At 48.7% G+C, this 25,712-nt stretch overlaps 4 protein-coding genes across 19 annotated transcripts; 3 read left to right on the top strand and 1 right to left on the bottom strand.

Moving 5' to 3' along the window:
* Positions 1 to 526: 526 nt before the first annotated feature.
* On the top strand, positions 527 to 7,571 carry LOC128758462 (H-2 class I histocompatibility antigen, Q9 alpha chain-like). Of its 3 annotated transcripts, XM_053864401.1 has the most exons (8): positions 527 to 674; positions 1,740 to 2,006; positions 3,411 to 3,692; positions 3,916 to 4,206; positions 4,421 to 4,534; positions 4,667 to 4,747; positions 5,987 to 6,040; positions 7,064 to 7,571. In XM_053864401.1, exons 1-7 carry the CDS (start codon positions 527 to 529, stop codon positions 6,007 to 6,009), a joined length of 1,206 nt encoding a protein of 401 aa, XP_053720376.1. In that variant the 3' UTR covers positions 6,010 to 6,040; positions 7,064 to 7,571. The 3 variants fall into 3 exon arrangements, with proteins under 3 accessions (XP_053720376.1, XP_053720377.1, XP_053720375.1); XM_053864402.1 differs by lacking the exons at positions 4,421 to 4,534; positions 4,667 to 4,747; XM_053864400.1 differs by lacking the exons at positions 5,987 to 6,040; positions 7,064 to 7,571 and having other exon boundaries at positions 4,667 to 5,646.
* A 2,564-nt stretch (positions 7,572 to 10,135) lies between these two features.
* On the top strand, positions 10,136 to 15,604 carry LOC128758646 (major histocompatibility complex class I-related gene protein-like). 14 transcript variants are annotated; one of them, XR_008414527.1, is made up of 11 exons: positions 10,138 to 10,419; positions 11,069 to 11,311; positions 12,615 to 12,890; positions 13,071 to 13,373; positions 13,573 to 13,719; positions 13,850 to 13,867; positions 13,955 to 14,171; positions 14,243 to 14,294; positions 14,431 to 14,665; positions 14,752 to 15,069; positions 15,299 to 15,604. XR_008414527.1 is itself a non-coding variant. In XM_053864820.1 (10 exons), the coding sequence occupies exons 1-10, from the start codon at positions 10,272 to 10,274 to the stop codon at positions 15,301 to 15,303; spliced, it is 1,311 nt and encodes a 436-aa protein (XP_053720795.1). In that variant the 5' UTR covers positions 10,137 to 10,271; the 3' UTR covers positions 15,304 to 15,604. The 14 variants fall into 14 exon arrangements, 3 of the variants coding, with proteins under 3 accessions (XP_053720795.1, XP_053720796.1, XP_053720797.1); XR_008414517.1 differs by lacking the exon at positions 14,243 to 14,294 and having other exon boundaries at positions 10,137 to 10,419; positions 13,955 to 14,017; positions 14,609 to 14,665; positions 14,795 to 15,069; XM_053864820.1 differs by lacking the exon at positions 14,243 to 14,294 and having other exon boundaries at positions 10,137 to 10,419; positions 13,955 to 14,017; positions 14,609 to 14,665; positions 15,019 to 15,069.
* A 723-nt stretch (positions 15,605 to 16,327) lies between these two features.
* Positions 16,328 to 17,745, top strand: LOC128759684 (uncharacterized). The gene is made up of 2 exons (XM_053866836.1): positions 16,328 to 17,368; positions 17,434 to 17,745. The coding sequence occupies exons 1-2, from the start codon at positions 16,429 to 16,431 to the stop codon at positions 17,604 to 17,606; spliced, it is 1,113 nt and encodes a 370-aa protein (XP_053722811.1). The 5' UTR covers positions 16,328 to 16,428; the 3' UTR covers positions 17,607 to 17,745.
* A 598-nt stretch (positions 17,746 to 18,343) lies between these two features.
* LOC128759683 (uncharacterized) lies at positions 18,344 to 24,068 on the bottom strand. Its single transcript, XM_053866834.1, has 13 exons — positions 23,900 to 24,068; positions 23,644 to 23,840; positions 23,278 to 23,415; positions 22,243 to 22,354; positions 21,999 to 22,179; positions 20,907 to 21,048; positions 20,684 to 20,833; positions 20,566 to 20,621; positions 20,056 to 20,231; positions 19,586 to 19,986; positions 19,420 to 19,516; positions 18,761 to 18,992; positions 18,344 to 18,697 (listed from the first exon to the last, which is right to left on the bottom strand). The coding sequence occupies exons 1-13, from the start codon at positions 24,017 to 24,019 to the stop codon at positions 18,477 to 18,479; spliced, it is 2,223 nt and encodes a 740-aa protein (XP_053722809.1). The 5' UTR covers positions 24,020 to 24,068; the 3' UTR covers positions 18,344 to 18,476.
* Positions 24,069 to 25,712: the final 1,644 nt, after the last annotated feature.

Raw genomic sequence — 25,712 nt, forward strand, 5'->3', positions numbered from 1 at the left:
CAACACCAGTCACTCTTGGCTGATCCATGATGAAAAACGAAAATGTCACTGTAGAAATCCACCCGTTTACTTCTTTTTCTTTACTTCATGGCTGATTGTAGTGTTGTATATTCAGTAGACTGTGTGAGATGTTATGAAGACTTGATGGTGATCAGCCCAAACATGGTGGGTCCTGGAGGAGCGCAGGCGTCTATTGTGAGGAGGAGGACTTGGAACCCACCAGGACACAACTGAGGCCTCCAGCTCGACCTGCTGAGCTGGTGCACGACCAGCCAATCACCAGGCTCCAAGGAGCAGAGAACAGGAAGTGGTGTCAACAGCTGGTGTTCAAAGCTGCGGCTCATTTCGCGGTTTAAGTTCGGTTTGTAAATCTGAGGCTCACATGAGACCGCGCTGCGGATTCCCCAGTAAACACCAGAGGGCGCTCGTCACTAGTCGCTCGCTGCAAAGACAGAACAGCATTGAAGTTTTGCTTTCGATTTGGCGCGTCGGAGCTATAAAGCAGCTCCGTGAAGGAACACGCCTCATGTTCAGCTGGATCTCCGCCTGCACACCGACAGCTTGTGTGTCTCTGCCGCCTGAAACTGCTGATACTTCTTTCCAAGAGAGGACTCAGATGGCGACGAGACTCTTGGCTGTTTTGACTCTATGCTGGATAAATGGCGCGAATGCAGGTAAATGTTATTGACATGTTTCACCTTGTTTGTTACTTCTCTTGAGGTTCTTCAAACCCCGTTCAATTGTTATTCTCCCTTTGTCTGGAGTCTGGTTCTCGTGACCTAAAACCAACTTAATGTGATGAAATAGCGGCTGAAGAACATGCTGTGTCAGCGAAACAACAACATTAACATCACGCCTGAACAAAGAAGTCACTATTTTGCTTTTTCTTAGAAAAAAAAAAGCGTATTTCCTTATTCGATGACGTAAAATGTATAATCGTGTTATTAATAGTTATTATTATAGTTATTAATTCCGGTTTTAATTTCAGGTGCAACACCGACTTGCGTGAATCAGTGTTTGTAACTTGCTTTTATTGCTGTCACTGTAGTTGTTAAAAACACAAGCACATACTATATTAAAGAAAGAAACGTCATTAAGTATGTTTTTCTTAGGACATGCATGAACAAAAAGGTTTCAAGTTACTGTTAAGTCACTAATTACCGGACTATTTCAAGTTCTAAAAAGCAAATATTGAGTTTGCTTTTTAGACAAAAAAATATATATTAAAAACATTTTTTTTGAAGAAAAATATATATATATATAATATAGAAAAAAAATATATATAGAAGACTTTTTTTCTATTCTGGTTGTCTCACCAAATAATGATGAGCACATATATTGTGCATCAGTGAAGGAAAATGATGAGGTGAAATGGGAATCTTCATGTGTTGATGATAACGGTTCTAATTGGAACTGTGTCTTGGACTCAGTGTCCAGACTCTGCTGGGTGGAAACCAGAGAGGCTCCTCAGCACCACAGGACATGTAATAACATGCCAGCGTGGGTTTGAAGCCCACAAGTGTGAGCGGGCGGCCGAGGCTCCTGTTTTCAGACTCATAGAGTGTTTTATGATTTCAAAATGGCTGACACGTGAAGGTTTTCTGCTGTTCATGTGGAGAGAGTTTCAGCTTCCATCTGTGGTGGAGGAGGTTTCCCTGGTGACACGATGATGTATGACATCTATGCAGAGAAACGTGGTTTTGGTGGAGATTTCACCTGGACTTTCTTCTTCTCTGCAGCGCTTCACTCTCTCACCTTGATTCACACTGGATCATCTGAAATTCCAAACTTACCAGAGTATGTGGAGGTTGGTTTGGTGGACGATGTTCCGTTCCATCACTATGACAGCGACCGCAAGAGAGTAGAACCCAGACAGGACTGGATGATGCAACTCATAGCTGATGATCCAGAATATTTGGAGAGAAACACGCAGATTAGTTTAGGTAACCAGGAGGCCGCCAAGGTCAGCATGAGAGTTCTTAATGAAATATTCAACCATACTGGAGGTTTGTACACACACACACACATGTTTGTATTGCTCTCCTTGTGAGGACATTGTGAGGACCTCTCATGACCATCACCCTTTCCCCAGCCTCTCCCCCTAAACCTAACCCTCCAAAACACATGGCTCACCTGAACCAGGACTCTCAGTTATAATGACCCAGTGATCATTTGATGTTTTCCTCCTGAAACTGAGGCCTGGGTTTGTGGTGTCTGGTGAAAAGGTCCCCAGTAGGGATGGGAGATAACTGACTCGCACCACTGGACCTGCACACACAGATATGATGAGTCCATGACGGCGCCGTCTCCATCTCCAGCGCCATGTCGGTTTGACAGCAGCAGAGTGTGGAGGACTTTGGTGAACTATCGTAGTTTTAATCGTGTTTAACACAAGACCCTCTCAATAATGATGTTGATGGACTCCAGTGTTAAGTTCGTCAGACGAGACAAAATGTGTTGCTCAACGCCCCTTTTTCCCATGAAAAAACAAGACGACACCAATGTTGTAAAAACGCGAGGAAAACTGCATGAATGTGTGTTATAGTTAAAAACAAGGCTTAAATGTTTAGCAAGAAATAACAAACCAAAACTCCCTCCTAGTTTTGGTTGACCACACAAGAAGAAGCGCAGCTGGTTTCTGCTGACAGATGTCTCCTCCAGTTAGGTGCTGCCCCCTCTGGCTGCAAACAGAACTGCATGCAGGAGGATGACACTTGAGCCTTCAGGGCTGCAGGTGCTCTGCCACTCACGGCTGCAAACAGCGTGTATTTAATGGGAAACTCCCAAACAAACATCACTAAATGATGGGAACTAAATCCGTCTGGAGCTGGTGGAACTGAAGTGTCCATTCAGCCGGACAAATGAAGAGACGGAGCAGTGAGGACGGCTAAAGGAGAGCATTTGGTCCTCTCACCTCCCTCCATGATGGACTTCTGTCCTCCTGCTTGTTCTCTTCCTGCAACCTTCCAATGTCCACACACGTCTCCCAGCTCTCTCCCAGCACTTGACTGACCTTTCACCAGCTCACAATGTCAGAGTGAACAATCTTTATTAGGACCTTGATACAGTTTCAATAGCAGTGTGAGTGAGTCAGTATCTCTCCAAAGACTTATCTTTATGACGTTACACAAACATTATCAACAGTCTCTGGCAAATCACCAACTTCCCTCTAAGTTATTGATTCTCATGAATCATTATCTTTCATCGCTCTGACCCAGACAGAAGAATCTGGTCTCAGTTTAGCTGTTGCTTCAGACACGTTTATTCTCACGAGTCATCAAACACCCATCCCTGGTCCCCACGGAGCAAATGTCCTCACAAGCAGGTGCACACCCAAGAAACTGTAGCAGTCCTGTTGTGTGTGTGTGTCAGATCTCCATGTGACCTGATGCAGCTTCTCTCTCCCTCAGGTGTCCACACTTATCAGTGGATGTATGGTTGTGAGTGGGATAATGAGACTGGAAAGCTCTGGAGAGGTTATGACCAGTACGGTTACGATGGAGAAGACTTTATATCGTTCAACCTGGAGACTCTGACGTGGGACGCTGCATGTCCACAGGCTGTCAGCACCAAACAAGCATGGGACAAAAATGAAGGTTATAACAAATATCTACAGAACTACCTGACCCAGCTGTGTCCTGTGTACCTGAAGACATTTCTGCACTACGGGAACAGCTCCCTCCTGAGAACAGGTAGAGTCACATGACCTGTCAGGAAGTGACCTCTTCATCTCCTGCCAGTCAAACATGTGTCCGTGTGTGAGTGACCTGTCCTCAACTCATCTTCCAGAGTCAGAACAGGAAGTTTTGTCTCCACATGTTCTGATCTCTCAGATTCCCAGCAGGATTCTGAGCTCAGTCCAGAAACTAAGCTAATCTCAGTGTGTGTGTGTGTGTGTGTGTGTGTCTTCACCAGAGCTTCCCTCAGTGTCTCTCCTCCAGAAGACTCCCTCCTCTCCCATCGTCTGCCACGCTACAGGCTTCTACCCTCCAACAGCCATGATGTTCTGGACCAAAGACGGAGAGGAGCTTCATGAAGACGTTGAAATCGGAGAGGTCCTCCCCAACCCTAATGGAACCTTGCAGATGATGGCTGAGCTGAAGCTGTCAGACCCGTCCGAAGCCTGGGAGAGGTACACCTGTGTGTTCCAGATCGGCGACGTTAACCGAACCACCAAGCTGGAGAAGGAGGCCATTTTAACCAACTGTAAGACTGAACTCTTTCATCACTGACTGTGTTGCAGCCAGAGCTTCTTGACCCTTCCAGCTTCCAGACCCCCGTGATCCAGAGCAGGAGGTGTTCTTCTCTGGATAACATCAGAGAGAAATGATGAGGCTTTAGCAAGAGCTGGACCTGTGGAGCTGTTTGAAGATGTTCCACTCTTGCTGTTCTGATGATGGTTCTGATGGTATCTGACCAGGGGAGCCGGACCGGACCGTCCCCAATGCTGTCTTGGTGTCTGTTCTGGTTGTCGTCGCTGTCGCTGTTGCTGCTGCTGCTGCTGCTGTTGCAGTGGTCAAGTGCAGAAGAGGAGGTGAGGAGACAGGAGCAGGCTTCAGTTGTCAGGAGACACAATGTTCCACCACAAGCTTCAAGGCTTCACATGTGGAACTCACAAAGGTCCATCAAACGTCCTGATGTTTCAAGCTGTTGTTGACTTTTTCAGGCTCAAGTCCAGAACCCTGTGTGCCACTCCTCTTTGGTCTGCTTAGATCAGTGGGAGACCCCCCTGAAGATTCAGCCCACGGTGAGAGTCCCATTCTTAGGATCCAGAGGAGAGACGCTGCTGTGACTCTCCTGTGAGCCAGTGTGACGATGAGTGCAGGCAGGGTGGAGTACCTGGAGGAGTGTCAGAGTGAGAGCTAGAGACAGTCATGGGGTCTGGTAGGAGGAGTCAAAGTCAGAAACTATGATGGGATATATGAGGAGAAGAAGAGTGAGGATGGAGTCTTGGCTTTTTCTCTGAAGGTATCACTCCTGCTTCCTGAAGATGATTGAGCTGAGGGCCGAGAGGACACCTGTGAGTCAGATACCGAGTTGTTCACGAGTCAGAGTCACCAACAAGATGACTCCCTGTGTTCTTGTTGTCTGGAGTCTGGTGTGACACTGTGATGAGCAGCAGAGCTGCATCACATCAACACTCGGTTCCTCCTCTTCAACATTCAGTGGCACGAGCTCATGAGCGCCACCCTGTGGTTCTGACCCAGTGCTAACACTTCTGATCAGGAACCATCATTGTGGTGCAGCGAGCGGAAATGGTTGTTTTTATTCTGAGCAGAGTCAGTATCAAGAGAGTTGCAGCAGTGATGACTGTCAGATTCTAAACCTCCAAACATGTCATGTGACAGGAGGAGCAGACAAGAGCCATGTGATGGAGAAGCAGGTGAGGTGATGTTGCGCCCCCTGGAGGACACAGGAGGTCGAACACTTTAAATGACTGATTCTGCTTGAACTCCTCATTATTTTGAAGTGATCTGATCTGGATGACTAAGATGAAACTGTTTCCCGTGAAGTGGTTTTGTGGAGCTAGTGGTTGCTGTGGAGAGAGCTATTATGGGATGGATTAGAGCAGTGGTTCTTAACCTGGGTTCGATCGAACGGTGAGTCGGTCTCAGGGGTTCGGTGGAGCCTCCGCTGCAGAGGTCCACCCCTCAGTCTAGTCTGCAGTTAGTGGGCACAGTCATTGAAAGCGTCCGGCTCTGAGATTTCCTACCGGGTCCTACTAGGGTTCGGTGAATGAGCATATGAAACTGGTGGGGTTCGGTGCCTCCAACAAGGTTAAGAACCACTGGATTAGAGAGCTGACAGGACAGGAGAGGAGAGGACGGACGTGCAGGAGGTGACTGAGAGAGTGCAGAAGGGAGGTGGACCTGCTGTAGTGACCCTGAGAGAGAGAAGCTGGAGAACATTGGGACTCCATGTCCAGGTTCTTTAGCCTGTGTCTGGAGGAGAAGGACGTGAGCTCACACTGTCTCTGATGTTCCAGGCCTCGAGTCTTCAGATGCGTAGGTGGAAGTCCAGGATGAAGAGCCTGCCAGTGGTGAGTGGTAACTTGATGTTTGTTTTCATTCACTTGCTGTCTCCACCGAGTGAATGATCTCCCAGTAGAAACATGGAACATATGGATACTGTTGGAATCACAGCTTCCTCTGAAAGTCTTCCCTGACAGAGGAGTCAAATACACTGGCAGAGCTGTTGGTCAGCCTCGCTCAGCCTGAGCTCCAGTGGTGAAGAGTCACCCACACCATCTCTGGCCTTGACCCTTTCATACACAGCACTTATAACTTGGGTGTCTGCTGACAGGTCCTGGTCCCTGGAAGTCCTCGTTACCCATCATCCTTTTTTGCCTGGTCCCAGGCGGTGCAGGTGGCCTGGACCTGAGATAAGGGAGAGCATTTGGTCCTCTCTCCTCCCTCCTTGATGGACTTCTGTCCTCCTGCTTGTTCTCCTCCTGCAACCTTCCAATGTCCACACACGTCTCCCACCTCTCTCCCAGCACTTGACTGACCTTTCACCAGCTCACAATGTCAGAGTGAACAATCTTTATTAGGAGCTTGATACAGTTTCAATAGCAGTGTGAGTGAGTCAGTATCTCTCCAAAGACTTATCTTTATGACGTTACACAAATATTATCAACAGTCTCTGGCAAATCACCAACTTCCCTCTAAGTTATTGATTCTCATGAATCATTATCTTTCATCGCTCTGACCCCGGCAGAAGAATCAGGTCTCAGTTTAGATGTTGCTTCAGACACGTTTATTCTCACAAATCATCAAGCAAAAGTGAGTATATGAGTATGGCTCGATATGATTCAATGTGAACAGATTATGAATCAACATTCATATTCCATTACTACACTAGAAACAACCTCAGCACTCTCTGACTCTGACTCACGTGGGTCCTGATCATGTTGGAGAAAACTCAAGTTCCACTGTCACACTCCAGCTGATGTTCCTCAGCAGGCCTGTTGCCATGGTGATGGTCCACCTGAAGACGCAAGTGAATCCCAGATGGACCAGTGAGGGCTTCTCCTCTGACTCAGTCGTTCTGTCTGGCGTTTCAGGGTGAACTCATGTGGCAGGAGAAGAAGAGTGGAGATGAACTTCTATCAAAGTCAACAGGATTGGATTTGAGCGCCGCAACTGTTGGAACAATGCATGAGTCAGCGATTTTTGAGTCTCTGAGCTTCCTTCTTTATCTCTCTCTCTAACTCACACACATCGATTTTAGTTGTGTGTGTTTTTTTCTTTTTTTTCTGTTTGGTGATGGAAATGTGTTTGTAGCTGTTGTGACAGAACATTGAAAAAGACGCGTGGATGAAAATGAAAGTAACGCTGTTTTGTTTGAAGGGCTGTCTATTATTTTTGAAAGGCTCTGTTCCGGAAGTGTGTTTGGCTCTGCAGTACAATGCTTTGCTTTGTTTTGAGTGCGGCACATACATTTATGTCCGTGTGTGTTGGGTTTTGTTCAACTGAAGACTGAGCTGAAGTTGCTAAGATGCTAATGAGTGTTTCGCTAGCAAATACCAATCTTTCCTTTGTTTAAATTTGAATAAAGCTATTCCAACAGTACTGGCTGCCTCAGACTATTGACCCTGAACATATTGATGCGACAGTTTTGATGACAGGAACAGAGGACTATATTTGGGTGGTGACCGTGATGACGTGGATCAAGTCAGTTGCAGCGGTGTGGTGAAAGTGAGGGAGCACTGCCGCCACCTGCTGTCCAGTTAAGCACATTGCTACTGTAGCGTGTGAGGCGTTGAAGCCTCTATAATGACACTAGAGCAAGACGCAGGCATGTGCTGGAATCAGCTCAAGTGAACTCGCCCACCTTTGTATTTGTCATTCCACGTCATCCATGCGACCATCCACCGCAGTGTAAACAAGAACATACACAACACAACAGTCGTCCTCCCATATACAAGCAGTGTCCTCATTTCTGTCAACAGTTTTGGAAGGGCTGAAACGTGAATAAAATCAATACACAAAAATGAAGAAAATAGATTAGAATGGCCTCAGAACCAAATACAAAATAAGAACCGTCCAACTTGTCAACATGTCACCACCACAAGTACTGAATCAACATGGAATCAAAACAGGACAAATGCAAAATATTCAGTTGAAAAAAAAAACAACTAAATTATCCAGAGCCTGTGTCAATAAGTCACATGGTCCCTAAAACAAACTGGAACCCATGACTGTCTCCCAGTCCAAGAGACTCCCTGAAAACCCTGTGTGTGTTCAGACACAGCCACTGGACCCTCTCCATCCTCACTAGCAGGATCCACCACTGGAGAGTCACAGTCCTTCCGTCGTCGCCATCTCCATCTGCCCCGAGTCTGTTGACAATACTGTGGAGTCTCTTATAGGACTTGCTAAAGGGAAAGTCACAGGCAGACTGTAGCACTGTCATCTGTCATAGTTGGACGGTCCGAGATCCCTGTTCATCCATGAACAGGCTACGACTCAATCTAGCCATCTCTGTCCAAACGCTTCTGGAGCTGAGAAGGACCCTTCCAGTGAGGAGCTAGCTTGCCACGCTTCATAGTCGGGTCATTGCGCTGCCACTCTAAACCCCTCACCTCAGAAGGTGTGTGTCGTTGTCTCGCGTCGCAAGCAGCTCGCTGCTTCTCAGTCGCCGCCATGTTGTTCTCTCTCACTTGCTGGAACGCCAAGGTCAAGTGTTTCATCAGAGAGTCAGCAAACTCTTCTCCAGAGTCACACACACACACCATTCTGCACCACCTGACCCAGTACTAAATCCAATGCTGTCTGGGCTTCCCTGCCATGAGTCAGGAAGAGCGGAGTGGACGCGGTGCTGGAATGGACACTTGTGTTAAAGGCAACTTAAAAAAAAAAAAAATTAAAGTGAAATATCCTTATTTCCACAACGTCCATCATATGGCACAGAAGGTGCAGTGGTGTAAATGTGTGTCTCTGTGATGTGTGTGTGATCTGAAACAAAGACATAAAATAAGGGGAGTTTCTACAGTGTGTGTCCAGAATATGGCAGCAGTAAAAGTATGAACATTGGAGCCAGAAGCATGAAATGAACCGAAGTAAATGATTCAACATGTAAACTCCATATTCATGAGCATCGTCGCGCTCTCAATATGACAGTGTGCGAAGTGTAACACGAGCGATATGCAGCGCTAGCATGAGTCTGAGCTAACAGCTAACCATATACTGACCACGCAGATGGCTGAACCAAGTTACAAACATCCATGAACTGCCAGTGGAAACACTTGCACAGACGTTTACAGGATTGAAAACACACACGCTCACCAACAGTCTGTGTGGTTTAACACCGCTGGGCCTTTCTCACATCCATTATATTTAGTGGGAGTTAACCGAGATCCATCAAACCAAACTCCTCAGCATCAGCCTCTTCACCGTGCACAGGTGAGAGATGGCTTTGATATCTAGATGGCGCTGTGCCACTTTACTCCCCTCAGGGGTGATCAATGTGAAGCTCAGCCAAACCTCCTGGAACACACTAATATTCAGTGTAATCCTCAAATATTCAGTGAAGAATATGTTTCATCCCTCTGGTCAAATGGTGTGAAGGCTTCTTCTCACTGTGAGAATTGTATTGCTTTCCTGAGCTCATCAATAAAATGCCACTCACGTGCTTCTGTTTCGCTGACATCTATTTCAGCCGCTTGCTACAGGTCCCTTCTTTTTCGCAGGGGTGTGGTTGGAAGCCCTCTGAATGAGGAGATGAAATAAACAAGACAATAGATTGGATCAATCACGTCTACTTTTGGGTCCAACTCCTGCAGAACTGAACCTCAAATCAATTCAGACGACAATTCCGACTAGTCGCAGGGAAGAAGAGGTCTGGTGAACGTGCTGTATATTCAGTAGACTGTGTGAGGTGTTGTGACGACTCAGCCCAAACATGGTGGGTCCCGGAGGAGCGCAGGCGTCCGTTGTGAGGAGGAGGACTTGGAACCCACCAGGACACAACTGAGGCCTCCAGCTCGACCTGCTGAGCTGGTGCACGACCAGCCAATCACCAGGCTCCAAGGAGCGGAGAACAGGAAGTGCAGCTTGATCACCAGCTGGTGTTCAAAGCTGCGGCTCATTTCACGGTTTAAGTTCGGTTTGTAAATCTGAGGCTCACATGAGACCGCGCTGCGGATTCCCCAGTAAACACCAGAGGGCGCTCGTCACTAGTCACTCGCTGCAAAGACAGCGGGTGTTGTAGTTTTACCGGCGATTTGGCGCGTCGGAGCTATAAAGCAGCTTCGTGAAGGAACGCGCCTCATGTTCAGCTGGATCTCGGGCTGCACACCGACAGCTTGTGTGTCTCTGCCGCCTGAAACTGCTGATACTTCTTTCCAAGAGAGGACTCGGATGGCGACGAGACTCTTGGCTGTTGTGACTCTATGCTGGATAAATGGCGCGAATGCAGGTAAATGTTGTTGACATATTTCACCGTGTTTGTTTGTTCGGTTGCTATTCTCCCTTTGTCTGGAGTCTGGTTCTCGTGAACTAAAACCAACTTATGGTGATGAAATAGTCGCAGAATAACATCCTGTAGTCACCAACATTATAGACCAATGAACTGTGGAATAAACAAACACACGATCACTGTTTTGATTAAAAAACCCCACTTATTTCCTTATTGGCTAAAGTAAAATGGATAATCGTGTTACTAATAGTTAAAACCTCTGTTCTCTGACTCTAATTCCGGGTTTAATTTCAGGTGCGACACAGACTTACCGGCTTTCTTTGCTCTCGCTGCAGTTGTTAAAAAAATATATATATTGATATTTCTGCCTCTCTGTTTCTCTGAATGATGTTTCAGTAGAAGTGAAGGAGAAACAAAAGGGAATCTTCATGTGTTGAGGATAATGGTTCCAGTTGGAACTCAGGTGTGTCCTGCATTTCAAAATGGCCGACAGAGAAGCGCATGAAGGCTCTCTGCTGTTCATGTGGAGAGAGTTTCAGCTTCCATCTGTGGTGGAGGAGGTTTCTCTGGTGACACGATGATGTCGTCATCTCTGCAGAGAAACGTGGTTTTGGTGGAGATTTCACCTGGACTTTCTTCTTCTCTGCAGCGCTTCACTCTCTCACCTTTATTCACACTGGATCAACTGACATTCCAAACTTACCAGAGTATGTGGAGGTTGGTTTGGTGGACGATGTTCCGTTCCTTCACTATGACAGCGACCGCAAGAGAGTAGAACCCAGACAGGACTGGATGATGCGACTCACAGCTGATGACCCATCATATTTGGAGAGAGAAACACAGAGGAACTTGAATAACCAGAAGATCATGATGAACAACATCAGAGCTAAAGGTTTGTACACACACACACACACACACACACACACACACACATTAAAAACTGCTGTTGTCACCAATTCAATCACTGTCAAAACTTGGCTTTGCTTCTTGATTGTCTGCCTTTTCTGTTTTGGGTTTGATTTATCTATCGGAGGAGGGTTCAAAAGTCCTGGAGGAAACCTGCGTTTTAAGTTTGTATTTTATTTAAAGCTTTAAAGTTGATGCTCAACTCCAAAAGTTTTGCTTATATAATTTCACACCATTTTTAAATTTTATTTTGTTGGTGTTTCTCATCAATGTAAAACAAAGTGAATTATTTATAAACACAGTCAACATTCGAAACACAGCAGAGTTGCATTGAGGATTTATTAATTCCTTCACCTGATTCAAGATGCTTATTATTCCAGATATTTGGTAGATATTTCAGTTGTGGTGCATCAGTCAACTAGAATAAATACACAAAAAGCATCTCTGGAATGAAAAGAATGACCAATGTTTTGACTAACACTTGGCTGGATTGTTGTGACTTTTAGCCGACTAAAACTTGACCAACAAAAATGAGATGTGAATGTCTAAACGTGACTCAGAAATGGGCGACAAAGTGAAGACTATTAGACTCTGAGTCTTGGGATGTTGGTTTTGTTAGGTCCAGTGGTCCAAGTGAGTCGTCTGCCATGGTGCTCTGACTGAGTTCACATCAACACAGGCAGGGTTTTGCGTGGTGCTTCCGCCTCAGCAAAAGATCCTGGTGAAAATGGTTAGATATTGGGACACACACTCTGGTATTGGCGATGCCATCCCCGGCTGCGTCCCCGGCTCACTGATGGCAGCCAAACTGTCTCACAGGCAGCGCCGTCAGTTAGGGACCGTCAACAAACTCTCATTCAGTCAAAGTATTGATGAAGCCATCGACCATGTCAATGAAAACAGCTGTTTTAGGAGAGACAATTTTATCCTACTGAGAATGTAATCCGAATTGATCACTTCCTTTCTAATATCAGGAAGTGGGTCCAGATGGGTCCAAGGTCACAGTGAAGTGCACTATTTAACCCAAACTGAAACTGGCAGCCAGTTTGAGAGAGAGTGAAACCTGAACAAGTGATTCTGGAGACAGACTCCTGTCATGCACAGAACACAAGTGACCAGCTAGTAACTGCTCAGTTTCATCATCAATTCATGGCAACATTTATCCTGATATTTTTACCCATAGCACCCATCCCTGGTCCCCACGGAGCAAATCCTCTCGCAAGCAGGTGCACACCCAAGAAACTGTGTCCGATCTCACCGTGACCTTCTGCAGCTTCTCTCTCCCTCAGGTGTCAACATTATTCAGAGGATAATCAGCTGTGAGTGGAACGATGAGACTGGAGAGGTCAGAGGTCATTCGCGGTACGCTTATGACGGAGAAGACTTTCTATCGTTCAACCAGAAGACTCTGACATGGGACGCTGCGAGTCCACAGGCTGTGAGCACCAAACACATGTGGGACAACGATGGTTATACCAAATACATGCAGCACTACCTGACCCAGGTGTGTCCTGAGTTCCTGAAGACACTGCTGCACTACGGGAAGAGCTTCCTCCTGAGAACAGGTAGAGTCGCATGCCCTGACAGGAAGTGTGTGAGTGACCTGTCCACAGCTCCTCTTCCAGAGTCAGAACAGGAAGTCGTCTCCTCATGTTCTGATCTCTCAGATTCCCAGCAGGATTCTGAGATCAGTTCAGAAATGAAGCTAATCTCAGTGTGTGTGTGTGTGTGTGTGTCTTCACCAGAGCTCCCCTCAGTGTCTCTCCTCCAGAAGACTCCCTCCTCCCCCATCGTCTGCCATGCTACAGGCTTCTACCCTCCAAGAGCCATGATGTTCTGGACCAAAGATGGAGAGGAGCTTCACAAAGATGTTAAAATCGGAGAAGTCCTCCCCAACCTTGATGGAACCTTCCAGATGATGGCTGAGCTGAAGCTGTCAGACCCGTCTGAAGCCTGGGAGAGGTACACCTGTGTGTTCCAGATCGGCGACGTTAACCACCGAACCACCAAGATCACCAAGCTGGAGAAGGAGGCCATTTTAACCAACTGTAAGACTGAACTCTTTCATCACTGACTGTGTTGAGCCAGAGCTTCTTTCCAGGTCACCTGACCCCCGTGATCCAGAGCAGGAGGTGTTCTTCTCTGGAGAACATCAGAGAGAAATGATGAGGCTTTAGCAAGAGCTGGACATGTGGAGCTGTTTGAAGATGTTCCACTCTTGTTCTTCTGATGATGGTGTCTGACCAGGGGAGCCGGAACAAGCCGTCACCAACACTGTCTCAGCGTCTGCTCTGGTTGTCGTCGCTGCTGCTGCTGCTGCTGTTGCTGCCGTTGCTGCTGTAGCTGCTGCTGCTGTTACTGCTGCTGGTGGACTGGTCAATTGCAGAACAGGAGGTGAGCAGACAGGAGCAGGCTTCGGTCGTCAGGAGAAACAATGTTCCACCACATGCTTCAAGGCTTCACATGTGGAACTCAAAGGTCCATCAAATGTTGTGATGTTTCAAGCTGTTGTTGACTTTTTCAGGCTCAAGTCCAGAACCCTGTGAGTCAATCTTCTCTGGTCTGCTGACATCATCAAACGTGCCTCTCATGATGAGGATGTGAGTTGAGAGTGATATTGATGTTTCAGCCCTCGACACCTCGGATGGACTTCTGCAGCCAGTGGGAGCCCCCGCTGAAGATCCAGCCCCCGGTGAGAGTCCCATTCTTCAGGAGTCCAGAGGAGAGACGCTGCTGTGACTCTCCTGTGAGCCAGTGTGAAGATGAGTGCAGGCAGGGTGGAGTACCTGGAGGAGTGTCAGAGTGAGAAGTAGAGGGAGTCATGGGGTCTGGTAGGAGGAGTCAAAGTGAGAGAAACTATGATGGGATATATGAGGAGAAGAAGAGTGAGGATGGAGTCATGGCTTTTTCTCTGAAGGTATCACTCCTGCTTCCTGAAGATGATTGAGCTGGGGGCCGAGAGGACACCTGTGAGTCAGATGCCGAGTTGTTCACGAGTCAGAGTCACCAACAAGATGACTCCCTGTGTTCTTGTCTGGTGTGGCACTGTGATGAGCAGCAGAGCTGCATCACATCAACACTCGGTTCCTCCTCTTCAACATCCAGTGGCACGAGCTTGTGAGCGCCACCCTGTGGTTCTGACCCAGTGCTTCTGATCAGGAACCATCATTGTGGTGCAGCGAGTGGAAATGGTTGTGTTTATATTCTGAGCAGAGTCGGTATCAAGAGAGTTGCAGCAGTGATGACTGTCATATTCTACACCTCCAAACATGTCATGTGACAGGAGGAGCAGACAAGAGGAGAGCAGGATGTGAAGGAGGGCCATGTGATGGAGAAGCAGGTGAGCTGATGTTGCGCCCCCTGGAGGACACACGAGGTCGAACACTTTAAATGACTGATTCTGCTTGAAAACTCATTATTTTGAAGTGATCTGATCTGGATGACTGAGATGAAACTGTTTCCCGTGAAGTGGTTTTGTGGAGCCAGTGGTTGCTGTGGAGATCACTATTATGGGATGGATTAGAGAGCTGAGAGGATGGACGTGCAGGAAGTGACAGAGAATGAGCAGAGGGGAGGTGGACCTGCTGTAGTGACCCTGAGAAAGAGAAGCTGGAGAACATTGGAACTCCATGTTCCCAGTGGTTCTTCAGCCTGTGTCTGGAGAAGGAGCTCACACTGTCTCTGATGTTCCAGCCAAGTCTTCAGACACGCCGGTGGAAGTCCAGGATGAAGAGCCTGCCATTGGTGAGTGGTAACTTGATGTTTGTTTTCATTCACTTGCTGTCTCCACCGAGTGAATGATCTACCAGTAGAAACATGGAACTCATGGCTACACTAGAAACGACCTCAGCACACTGACTCAGACTCAGCAGGCCTGTTGCCATGGTGATGGTCCACCTGAAGACACAAGTGAATCCCAGATGGACCAGTGAGGGCTTCTCCTCTGACTCAGTCGTTCTCTCTGGTGTTTCAGTGTGAACTCATGTGGCAGGAGAAGAAGAGTGGAGATGGAGTTCTTCTGTCAAAGTCACCAGGATTGGATTTGAGCGCCGCAGCTGTTGGAACAATCCATGAGTCAGCGATTTTTGCGTCTCTGCGCTTCCTTCTCTTTCTTACACACACACACATACAGGGTCAAAGCCACAAAAAGTTAGCAACTGTCTTTATTGAACATCTATTTTTAGTTGTCTGTGAACATTGTCTCTGTTTTGTGATGGAGATTTGTTCATAGCTGTTGTGACAGAACAACATTGTAAAAGATTCATGGATGAAAATTAAAGTGATGCTGTTTTGTATAAAGGGCCGTCTGTTATTTTGAAAGTGCGGTCTACATGTTACATCTACACATGCCGCTGGTTATCGTAGCGCCTGACTGGGCAGGGCACAAGGTTTGCGGACGCTCTGCAGTGCAATGTTTTGTTTTGAGCGCAGCACAGACGTATACGCCTACGAATACCGACCTTCCTTTGTTTTGGTGTTCAGGGCTGCTATCAATAATCTGGATGAGTATACAGACACTGACTTCATGGATCAGTGACTGAAGAGTGCATGGTTCCAACACGCACCAAGGTGAGTTATGCAAATGACAAACCTTGGTTCACAGCTGAACTCAGCCAGATTAGACGGGAGAAGGAGGCAGCTCGCACGAGTGGGGACAGGAACTGGAACTGCCACAAAGAGCTGAAGTATCGGTTTCAGAGGGAGCTGAAGAAAGCCAAGGCCGCTTAGGCAGCAGTTCTCAGCCAATGACTCGGCTGCAGTGTGGAGAGGGCTCCACCCCACCCCCTGAACAACTTCTACTGTGGCTTCAAGCAGCCATTTTGCACCAACACCTCTGTGGTCTCTCCAGCCCCCTGTTCCACTTTACAGCAAAGGACTATGCTGTCTCTTAGTGACACAACTAAGACGATCACAGTCACTTTTGATCTTTTGCGCCAACCCCTTCCCTCCCCCCTCTTTCTCTTGACATCATGAAGCAGGACGTGCTCACTCAGTTCAGGAAGCTGAACCTTCGGAAGGCTGCAGAGTTTCCCCTGCCATCCTGAGGCATTGTGCTGCTGAGCTGGCTCCAGTGTTCACGGACATCTTCCTTGGTGTCCTGTCATGTTCCTGCCTGCTTTAAGTCCTCCACTATCATTCCTGTTTCCAAGAAGAAAGCCAGGATCACAGGACTTAACGACTCACCTGAAATCTATCACTGCTTCTCACCTGGACTCATTGCAGTTTGCCTACAGAGCCAACAGACCTGTGGACCATGCAGTGAACCAGGCCCTTCATTTCGTTCTGGAGCATCTGGACTGCCCAGGAACCTATGCCAGGATCCTGTTTGTGGACTTCAGCTCTGTCTTTAACAGGATTCTTCCAGCTCTGCTTGAAGACAAGCCTCGCCAGCTGGACGTGCCTGACTCCCTCAGCAGGTGGATGACAGACTTCCTGACCAGCCGGAGTCAGCGTCTGCAGCTGGGGACAACTGTCTCCGACACTCGGACCCTCAACATTGGGTCTCCTCAGGGCTGTGTTCTCTCTCCATGGCTCTTCTCTCTGTACACTAACTGCTGCACCTCCAGCCACAAGTCCGTGAAGCTGATCAAGTTTGCGGATGACACCACCATCATCGGGCTCATCTCAGATGGAGATGAGTCGGCTTACAGGAGGGAGGTGGAGCGGCTGGTGTCCTGGTGCAGCCACAACAACCTGGAGCTCAACGCTCAGAAGACAGTGGAGATGGTCATGGACTTCAGGAGAGTAACAGTTTCTCTGTCCCCTCTCATGTTGGCTGGTTTAGCCATTCCTATTGTAGACTCCTTCTGCTTCCTGGGAACCACCATCACTGAGGACCTCAAATGGGAGCCAACCATCAGGTCCCTCATCAGGAAGGCCCAGCAGAGAATGTTCTTTCTGAGGCAGGCTAAGAAAACTACGACTGCCGACGAAGTTGCTGGTGGAGTTCTACACGGCCATCATCCAGTCCATGCTCACCTCCTCTATCACCGTCTGGTACAACAGCGCCACCTCCAGGGACAAGAGCCGACTGCAGCGCATCGTACGTTCTGCTGAGAAGGTGATGGGTTGCAGCCTGCCACCTCTTCATGACCTGTATGTCTCCAGGACCCAGAGACGTGCAGGTGGGATCAGAGCCGAGCCTTCTCACCCTGGACATGGACTGTTTGTTCCTCTTCCTCTGGCAGGAGGCTACGGTCCATCCAGACCAGAACCTCCCGTCACAGGAACAGTTTCTTCCCCTCGGCCATCAGACTGTTGAATTTGTGATCAGCCTTTGATTGTTTGTGGGTATTATATTTGTTTTTTATTTTATTATTTTACATCCAAAGCACTTTCCTAGTTGGTGGGATCCCCACTGACCATGACAGTAAAGTTGATTCTGATTAAATTTGAATAAAGTCACTGGCTGCCTCAGACTATTGACCCTGAACATTTTGATGCGACAGTTTTGATGACAGGAATAGAGGACTATATTTGGCTGGTGACCGTGATGATCGTCGGGATCAAGTCAGTTGCAGCGGTGTGGTGAAAGTGAGGGAGCACTACCGCCACCTGCTGTTCAGTTAAGCACATTGCTACTGTCAAACGATATCAAACGAAATAGAAGCGTTTCTCGTTTAAAGTTAGATCGACTGATTTGATTTTGACCGATGAAAAACGGTTGAACATCGTACAGTACAGACCCGTGCAGAGTTTGTAAACACTGATGACGTATGAAAGGACGCGCGAGACGGAAGTATGGCGGAGTGTTTGGTCATTTTCCCTCAGAAAACACTCACACAGAGAGATCATGAATCAACGTTCATGAATCTCTCAGTGCTCATTGTTGTGAGATAATCTTGGTTCTAAGTGACAACATGCAGGTTTAACGCCATGATTGTGTCACAGTTTAAAGTCGCGCTGCTGCCATTGTCATTCAGGACTGAAGTGAACCGATGATGGGGGAAGTTCATCCGCTGATCCTTGTGCTTCAACCTCCCTGCTGCCAGACAGCATGAAAACACCACATCACGTGTCAGTGAAAAACAGAGACTTTATTGACAGATAGAGCCACCCAGGGCGAGGAGGCTTTCTCAAGTGCGACTGTGTGCGAGCTTCAGGCGTGAGCAGGAAAGGACAGAGCAGCAGCAGCAGAAGAGAGAGCAGCCTCACATGTATTCCTTCAGAAGAGCCTTCCGATCCTCGGACGACCGCTTCCTGACACAGTGAACCACCACCACCACCAGGAGCAGCACGGAGGCCAGGAGGGTTCCGGCAAACGTGACAGTGCTGACGTTGCTGCTGAGAACCTCCCGGGCGTCTTCCTCCCAAACCCTCCTCTCCTGCGACACGGGGGGACTCGGGGGCACTGGAGTGGTGGGCCACGCGTCTGCACGTGACACCGACAGGTTGATGCCAGTCGATGGGGACTGGTGAGGGAAGAAGGACCCACCTGAAGGAGGGAGCCCGTCCGTGGTCGCTGCATCCAGATCTGCAGCTTTGTTCACGCCGTCCTGTTGCCCCTGCTCCACCAGCTGGAAGGGACCCTGGGTGATGTAGTGGCCGTTGGTCTCGCCGCCCGCTGAACGCTTGCGTCTGCGCGACGGCTCCGGCAGGCAGCCCTGGGTGCACCTGGAGGAGGTGCTGTGTGAGTCGCAGAGGAGGACCAGACACCTGACGTAGACCTGAGGAGGCAGAGAACATCACCGTCCACTCCTTCATTCAGCCCTGACCTCTGCTCTAGATCACTGGAAGTCAGCTCTTCACTTCCTCATTTCCAAATACCTAAAAAGGTCCTGAGGGGCCCCTGTGAGGGGCCACAGCACAAAAGTGAGTCTTAAATTTCACTTTTTCAGGTTCAAATAATCAAGAAAAACATAACTAGGATTAAATATATATTTTAAAAGAATTTAGTATTTCAATATGACTCTTACATGCAATGACAGAAACACAGAAAGATATTGGGGAAAATAAAATAAAGACCTCAAACGTGGCTAATATTTAGAATTTAGCCAAGCTTCCATCCATCCACCATACTCATGGCGGTCCTGGGTTACCATGGCAACCATCCAGGGAGCACAAAGCCAGTGTGAGTGAAGGCTGTGGCTTTACCGTGTCGTAGTTTCCAGTGAATTTGAACATCTGGAAATGGAAGTGGAAGGACATCTGGTCGCCTGGGTGAACTTTCACCGTCTCGTCCTGCAAACACCTAGGAGGCAGAGGAAGTGCGCTGAATCCGTCGTCCTCCGGGAGACACGCGCGGCCCAGCCAGACTCACCCGTCCTTGATGAGGTCGTAGAACATGGGGTTCTCCGGGTTGTCGTCAGGAGTGGCTCTGCACGACTCGACGAAGAGCTTGAGGTTTGGGAGCTCTGACTCGGCAGCGATGCCCATGAAGATGGGCTGCATCAGCTGCATCTCCACTGGGTAGCTGGTGGCCTCGTACCTGTCCGTGAAGTTGCCGTCCTTGAACACGTTGAACGAGTAGCCGAAGCTGCCGAAGCTGGACTCGGAGAAAATGTAGTCGCTGTTGCGAAGCGTGTAGAAGTTGGTGACGACGGCGCTTTTGGGGAACTGGCAGGCGAAGTCGATCTCCACCGTCTTCCTCCGGATGATGACCTCTCGCGCCAGCTCGAAAGACTTAATCTGGTTCTTGAAAACCATGTAGTCCCCCTGGTCCTGCAGGAGCGGGACACAGAGACATGGGGGTCAGGACCAGATGGCGAGGGACGGAGCGGCGGGCGTCACCTCCAGCTCTGTGCCGCAGGATCTGAAGGAGATGGTGCCCATGATGTGGGTGCTGTTGGAGGTCAGTTTGCAGGACGGGTCCTTCAGCTGCAGGTATCTCACGTCGATCCCAGGAATGGAGGCCTTCTCCAGGAACACGGTCATCTGCTCGGCCGCACAGGTCACACCGCCGGTACCTGCAGGGAGGCGAGGTCACGCTGCTCAAGGTCTTGTTCACGAGTGAGGGAAGGACGAACAGATGTGAGGAATCTGTGGCGGAGAAAGAGCTGAGCCCGGAGACGAAGCTCTCCATTGACTGCTGGGTTTCTCAGCTCTGGAGTGACCCACACGTTCTCGGTCTGGACTCAGAGGAGAACCTCCTGGAGAAGACAGTTGTCTCCATGACCAGTGACTTCCCTCTGATCTGGGTTCTGAGGTCAGACGTGACCGTGTTTCTGAGCTTGTTCTGAGCGTATGCTTGTTTTCACACATGGGTCAAAGAGAAGTGCTCTACAGATGAAGGAGCCACACCTTGTGAGATGGTGGATCTGGATACCATGATCACGACACACCTCATGTCTGACTGTCTGCAAAACAAAACCAATAGTGAGAAAGGTGAGTTGCTGCGACGCACGGTGGAGCGACTCACGACTGGGAGGCCTCTGCCGTGAAGCAGACGGCGTTGACGGTCTGCAGGTCGCTCTCCTGCGGCGTCCAGCTCAGCGTCATCTCCGCCCACCTGCCAGCATGCACCTCTTTGCTCATGTTTTGGGGGCCACTGACCTGGAAGTCGTGGATTCTGGTGGGAGAGAGGCGGACATGAGGTGTGCGACGGCGTGATGGGGTCACGCCGGTGGTGGGTGGATACGCACGAGTCGCTCTGCGCCTCTGCCTGCACCTCCATCCTGAAGGGCTGACCCACGGAGGCGTGAAGGACGTCGCCGTGGGACGGCGTCTTGGACAGGAAGATGGGTGTCCCATCACCCAGTTTACAGTTCGCCACCGATGGCAGGACTGGAGGGAAGAGGTTCTGAGGTCAGGAAAGTTGTTGATCCTTCAGTAGAGTTGGAAACACACCAGACACACGCTCCAACACATACGCACTGTTTGTGGATGCACACAGCACATTACCCCGTTCTCAGGCTCATCCTTGTGGGGACATTGTGAGGTTTCTCTTTGCTATCACCCTTTCCACAGCCTCTCCCTCTAAATTAGACCTGGGCAAACTGCGGCCCGGGGGCCATGTGCGGCCCGCTGCCTGTATTTTTGTGGCCCTTTTGACGTGTGACTCGAACTATAACTGATATGTTGTAATTTTTCTGCCTTTTTTGTTCTTTCTCTTTTAGTCACCGCCACCACTTCAGCAGTAAATGGAGCATGTTCTTCTTTCAAGACTCATATTTTCATGGGCTGTGTTTGTGCATATTTCTTGTTATGTTGAACGTCTGGTCCATAGTTATGTTGATTTATAGTTATGTTGATTTATAGTAAATTTAAGTGCGTATGAATTGAAATATTTCAATGGAATATTTTGTTGAATATTTGCACTTCTTAATATCCTTACTTCCATCTTTTTCGGTTCATTTTGTCCTTGTTACTTAAGTACATATTTTGGATATTTTTCCACCATGTTTTGTATTCTTCGCGGACTTTCTTTTGATAAAGGCCCCTCATAACAGGTACAGTTTCTAATGTGGCCCTTCAGGAAATTTAATTCCCCTAAAGCTAACCCTCCAAAACACATGGCCGACCTGAACTAGGACTCTGAACCAAACTGGAACCCAGTTCAGTCTTCATCCTCAAATTGAAGCTTAATCTTGTGGGGTCCAACTAGTCATACGGTCCTCACAAGGATAGTGTTTTGTCAAGAATCGGTCCCCACCAAGGTAGGATAAACAAATCACACACACACACACACGTGTGCGCATGTGAAAGATGGTGATGTTGAGCCTGGACTCTCTTACTCTCCAGTGTGAACTGCAGGGTGACGCTGCAGAGTGACTCCCCGCCCGTCGTATCCATGGCAACCGACGTCCCGTCGCGGTAGGTCAGAGTGATGTTCCTGGTGGGCAGGTCTTCCAGCTTCACCTCCAGCACGTGGACCCCGACGCTCAGATTCTGGTTCTTGGTGATGGTGCAGTGGCTCTGCAGAGGCAACAGACCAGCGTCAGCTCCAGAGCCGGTGAGTCCAGGGTCAGCGTGAGTTACCGTGTCCAGCAGAACCTCGGGCCCCGTGCTGTTGGTGAAGGTGCACCTGACCCGGTCCCCGTCTGGGTCGTGAGCCAGCAGGCGGATTTGGGAGAAACAGTTCTGTGGAACCCTGCCACACACACACACACCGACACTGAGAACCTAGATGAACGTGGTCTGGTGAGATGTTGGTCCTCCTTTAGAGGCAGCAGCTCGGTCCGGGTGGGATTTACAACCCTCTCCATGTGAGGACCGTTACAAAAGTTACGAAGACAATCTATCTCTGTTGCAGTGAAGAAAGACAGCTGTCCAATTCTGGTCCAACCGGAGGGTTCACCCACAGAAGAAGATCCCTCAGAGATGAGGGGAGGAGCTACGACTCTGCAGTGCCAGGTGGAAAACGTGAGAGGAGGTGGGGGACACCCTGGACAGGTCTCCAGCCAGGTGAGAGTCAGCGGCACAAGAAGGTCGCAGGTCCAATTCCAGCTTGAGGCTTAAAGACGCTGGAATCAAACCTGCAACTTAGAGGTCTCAGCAAAAATCACTCCTCCACCGCGCTGCTGGAAGGCAGTCTGTAGTTGACGTCACACATTCCATGGCTTCATTCCTTGAGTCGTCACAGTGGCATCAGAGTGTCACAGCCGCGGCTCTTTTGGTCTGAGAATGTTCTCAGAAGCTTTCCAAAAAGCTCCGCCCCCTCTGCAGCTGGCCACGATTTGTACAATGTACTTTAGATTTAATTCATTTATCGTGGTATGTGTTTGGAAACGAATGATCGAATGACAAAAAAGATCAATATTTCAGTAATAATAAACAATAAACAAGTGTCTGAAACCTTAGTTCACATTAGTGCTTGTTTGTGTTGCCGCTGCTTCCATACCAAGTTTAATAATGTCATCTTCCAAGAAACAAGATGCAAATGTTATGTAACCGACACTTCTGGAGCCGCTACTGAAGTAACAGTAACATCCTGACATCCCCCCAAGACATTTTCCTGATATATATGTATATATACAGTGCATATGTGTGTGTGGGTGTGCGTGCATGCCGTACCGAAGAGAAGACACACTGGTGGTGACTGGACATTTGTTCAGCGCCCTGGTGTCAGAGCGAACTCCCAGATCAAGGTGAAGGGAAGTGGACCAGTCGCGAGCTCCTTCCACATTGGAGGTCCAGCAGCAGCCGGAATTTCTGAAGCGAGACAGGATGTAGTTTGAACTCATGGGTCTGATCAATGTTCTGAACCTCCAGCGGCTTCCTCTCAACTCAACCCGTGTGCTGGGCTGTTGACTCTCCAAATATAGAGAGCAGAGGGTCAGAGATGTGTCCTCTGAGCTCAAGATAAAAACTGGAAGCCCAGAACCAGTTGGATCCTGGGACCAGGCTCGGAGTGCTACTGGTGTGAAGGACAGCAGGTACCTCAGGTCGATGTGCTTGGTGCCGCTCTGGATGTCAGCAGTTAAATGGGCTTCGCTCTGACACCAGCCTCCCGCAGCGCTGGCGTCCCCCTGCTGGGCCGGCGAGGCTGTGAACTCTGAGCATGAGCCTGACTCGCAGGTGAAGTTGGGGTTGTTGGTGCAGTTGCTCCTGCCGTTCTGCCGGTGTCGAATCACCATCTGTGTGGGGAGAAACGGCGTCAGGAACGAGTGCGTCCTCGGCTTCTCATCCACAGTACCTGGAACGCTCCTCCCTTCCTGGGCACCACACGAACGTTGACGCTGTCGCCGAAGAACTGAGCCCCTCCGCTTTCAAAAGCCACCATGAGAAGCAGGAAAAGAGTCGCTGCCATCGCCATCCTGAATCAACTCACTCCAGAGCCACTCTGGAGTGAAGTGCAGCTGTGTTGTGGGGAAATCACCCGACTGGTCCAACTGGATTCCAAGTCTGCGCCGCGGCGAATCATGGCCGAGAATTTTTTAGCTGTTCTTGTTCTGTGAGATTCAAGAGAACATTTTGGGACGGAGCAACTAAGGAGGAAGCTTCTCTGAAAAAACAGCTAACAGTAACACAACAATGAATCTGAGTGACAGATGAGTCACGCTGTCAATCAAGGCTCAGGGGATGATTCATGTAAACACATGCGACACAAACATGTGGTGCCTGGCTCTTTATACGGAAACTCTTAGCATTTGGAAATATCTGTCTGAATTGTCATCAAGCAGGTTGACAGCATTCCTGCTGCTCAACTCTCTTAATCCCTGTAGATCACATCAATGAAACTATATTCCACTTCCTTCTTTTGTCACGATTGTTCCGACTCATGCGAGGGCCATCGACACGAAGAGTGCGACTCGCTCAGCTCAGGTCTTCAGTCGAGCCATGACTAGTGCTCAACACAACCTTATCTTCCGATGCCTTGTGATCGATGAGGAGAGTTCAGATCCCAGTCTGAGTCGAGGGACGAACATTTATATCAGAAGGCAAAATAGATCGCAACAGACGCTCAAGTCCAGTGTTTTTAAAGTGGTGAGAGACTGTCAGGTGTTGCCGAGGGAAATGATTCACCCAATTTGAGATGGAGGACATGACATTAAAGCATGAACACATTCTTTCTATACACTATAGATCTATGCTGACGTGACTCGTCCATCACTCGCAACCCACGATGCCCAAGACTGTCTGCACCACAGAGCTCACACAGCTAATGTGACGTAATTGTAATTATTATACAATATTAATATTGTTGGAATTGCTTGTGCTGCTAATAAAGAAGTTATTTACAGATGGAGGAACGTTGAATGAGGGAGTGTGGCTGAGTGCGCGTGGGAAAGAGAGACGTTACAGGTGCAGTTCAGAGGCGGGAGTGAAGCACACTGGAGACCTGAGCAGACATTGGAACTCATTTCAAGGTTCAGACGCAGGAGACTGGAAGGAGCTGGTCCTCATAAGAGGGACCTGGGTACGGAGGAGGGGAACGTGCCTTGTGCTTGTTGCCATGGCTACGAGGGAGCCAGCGACCGGCACTGGAGTCAACGACTAAGGACCAGTCAGACGAGGTGTGTATAAAGGGTCAAGACCTCAGACAGTTTTTGGTCGCTCTACCAGACTACTGATAAGGCCAGGTCAGGTGTAGCTGCTGAGCCAGACTTCTGCTTATGTGTTGGACTCATCTGTCAGGGAAGATAGAACTTGGTTCTTGGTAGTCATTCTCAGGAGTGAACGGACGCGCGACGGTACACAGGAGGTGTATTTTCGACAGACGGCTCCCTTCAAATCTTTACTGACACCCGTGTTCTATTAAAGTTTGCTTCGTGGTCGGTTAAAAACTAAATGCAGAACCAAATAAATGTGCTCCAAAATGAGAGGAGAGAAAGAATCATTGCTGTTATGAGCCAAAGAATGTCGAAGGTTTGTTTGGAAATTCCTCATTCTAGAATCGAATCATACAAAAGACATTGTGATATAAACAGCTTTCTTCCTTTTCCTTTGGGCTTCTCCCTTCAAGTGCGGCCACAGCGGATCATCTTCCTCCATCTCCCCCTGTCCTC

The sequence above is a fragment of the Synchiropus splendidus genome, chromosome 5 (assembly GCF_027744825.2).
Source record: "Synchiropus splendidus isolate RoL2022-P1 chromosome 5, RoL_Sspl_1.0, whole genome shotgun sequence".
Lineage (NCBI taxonomy): Eukaryota > Metazoa > Chordata > Actinopteri > Syngnathiformes > Callionymidae > Synchiropus > Synchiropus splendidus.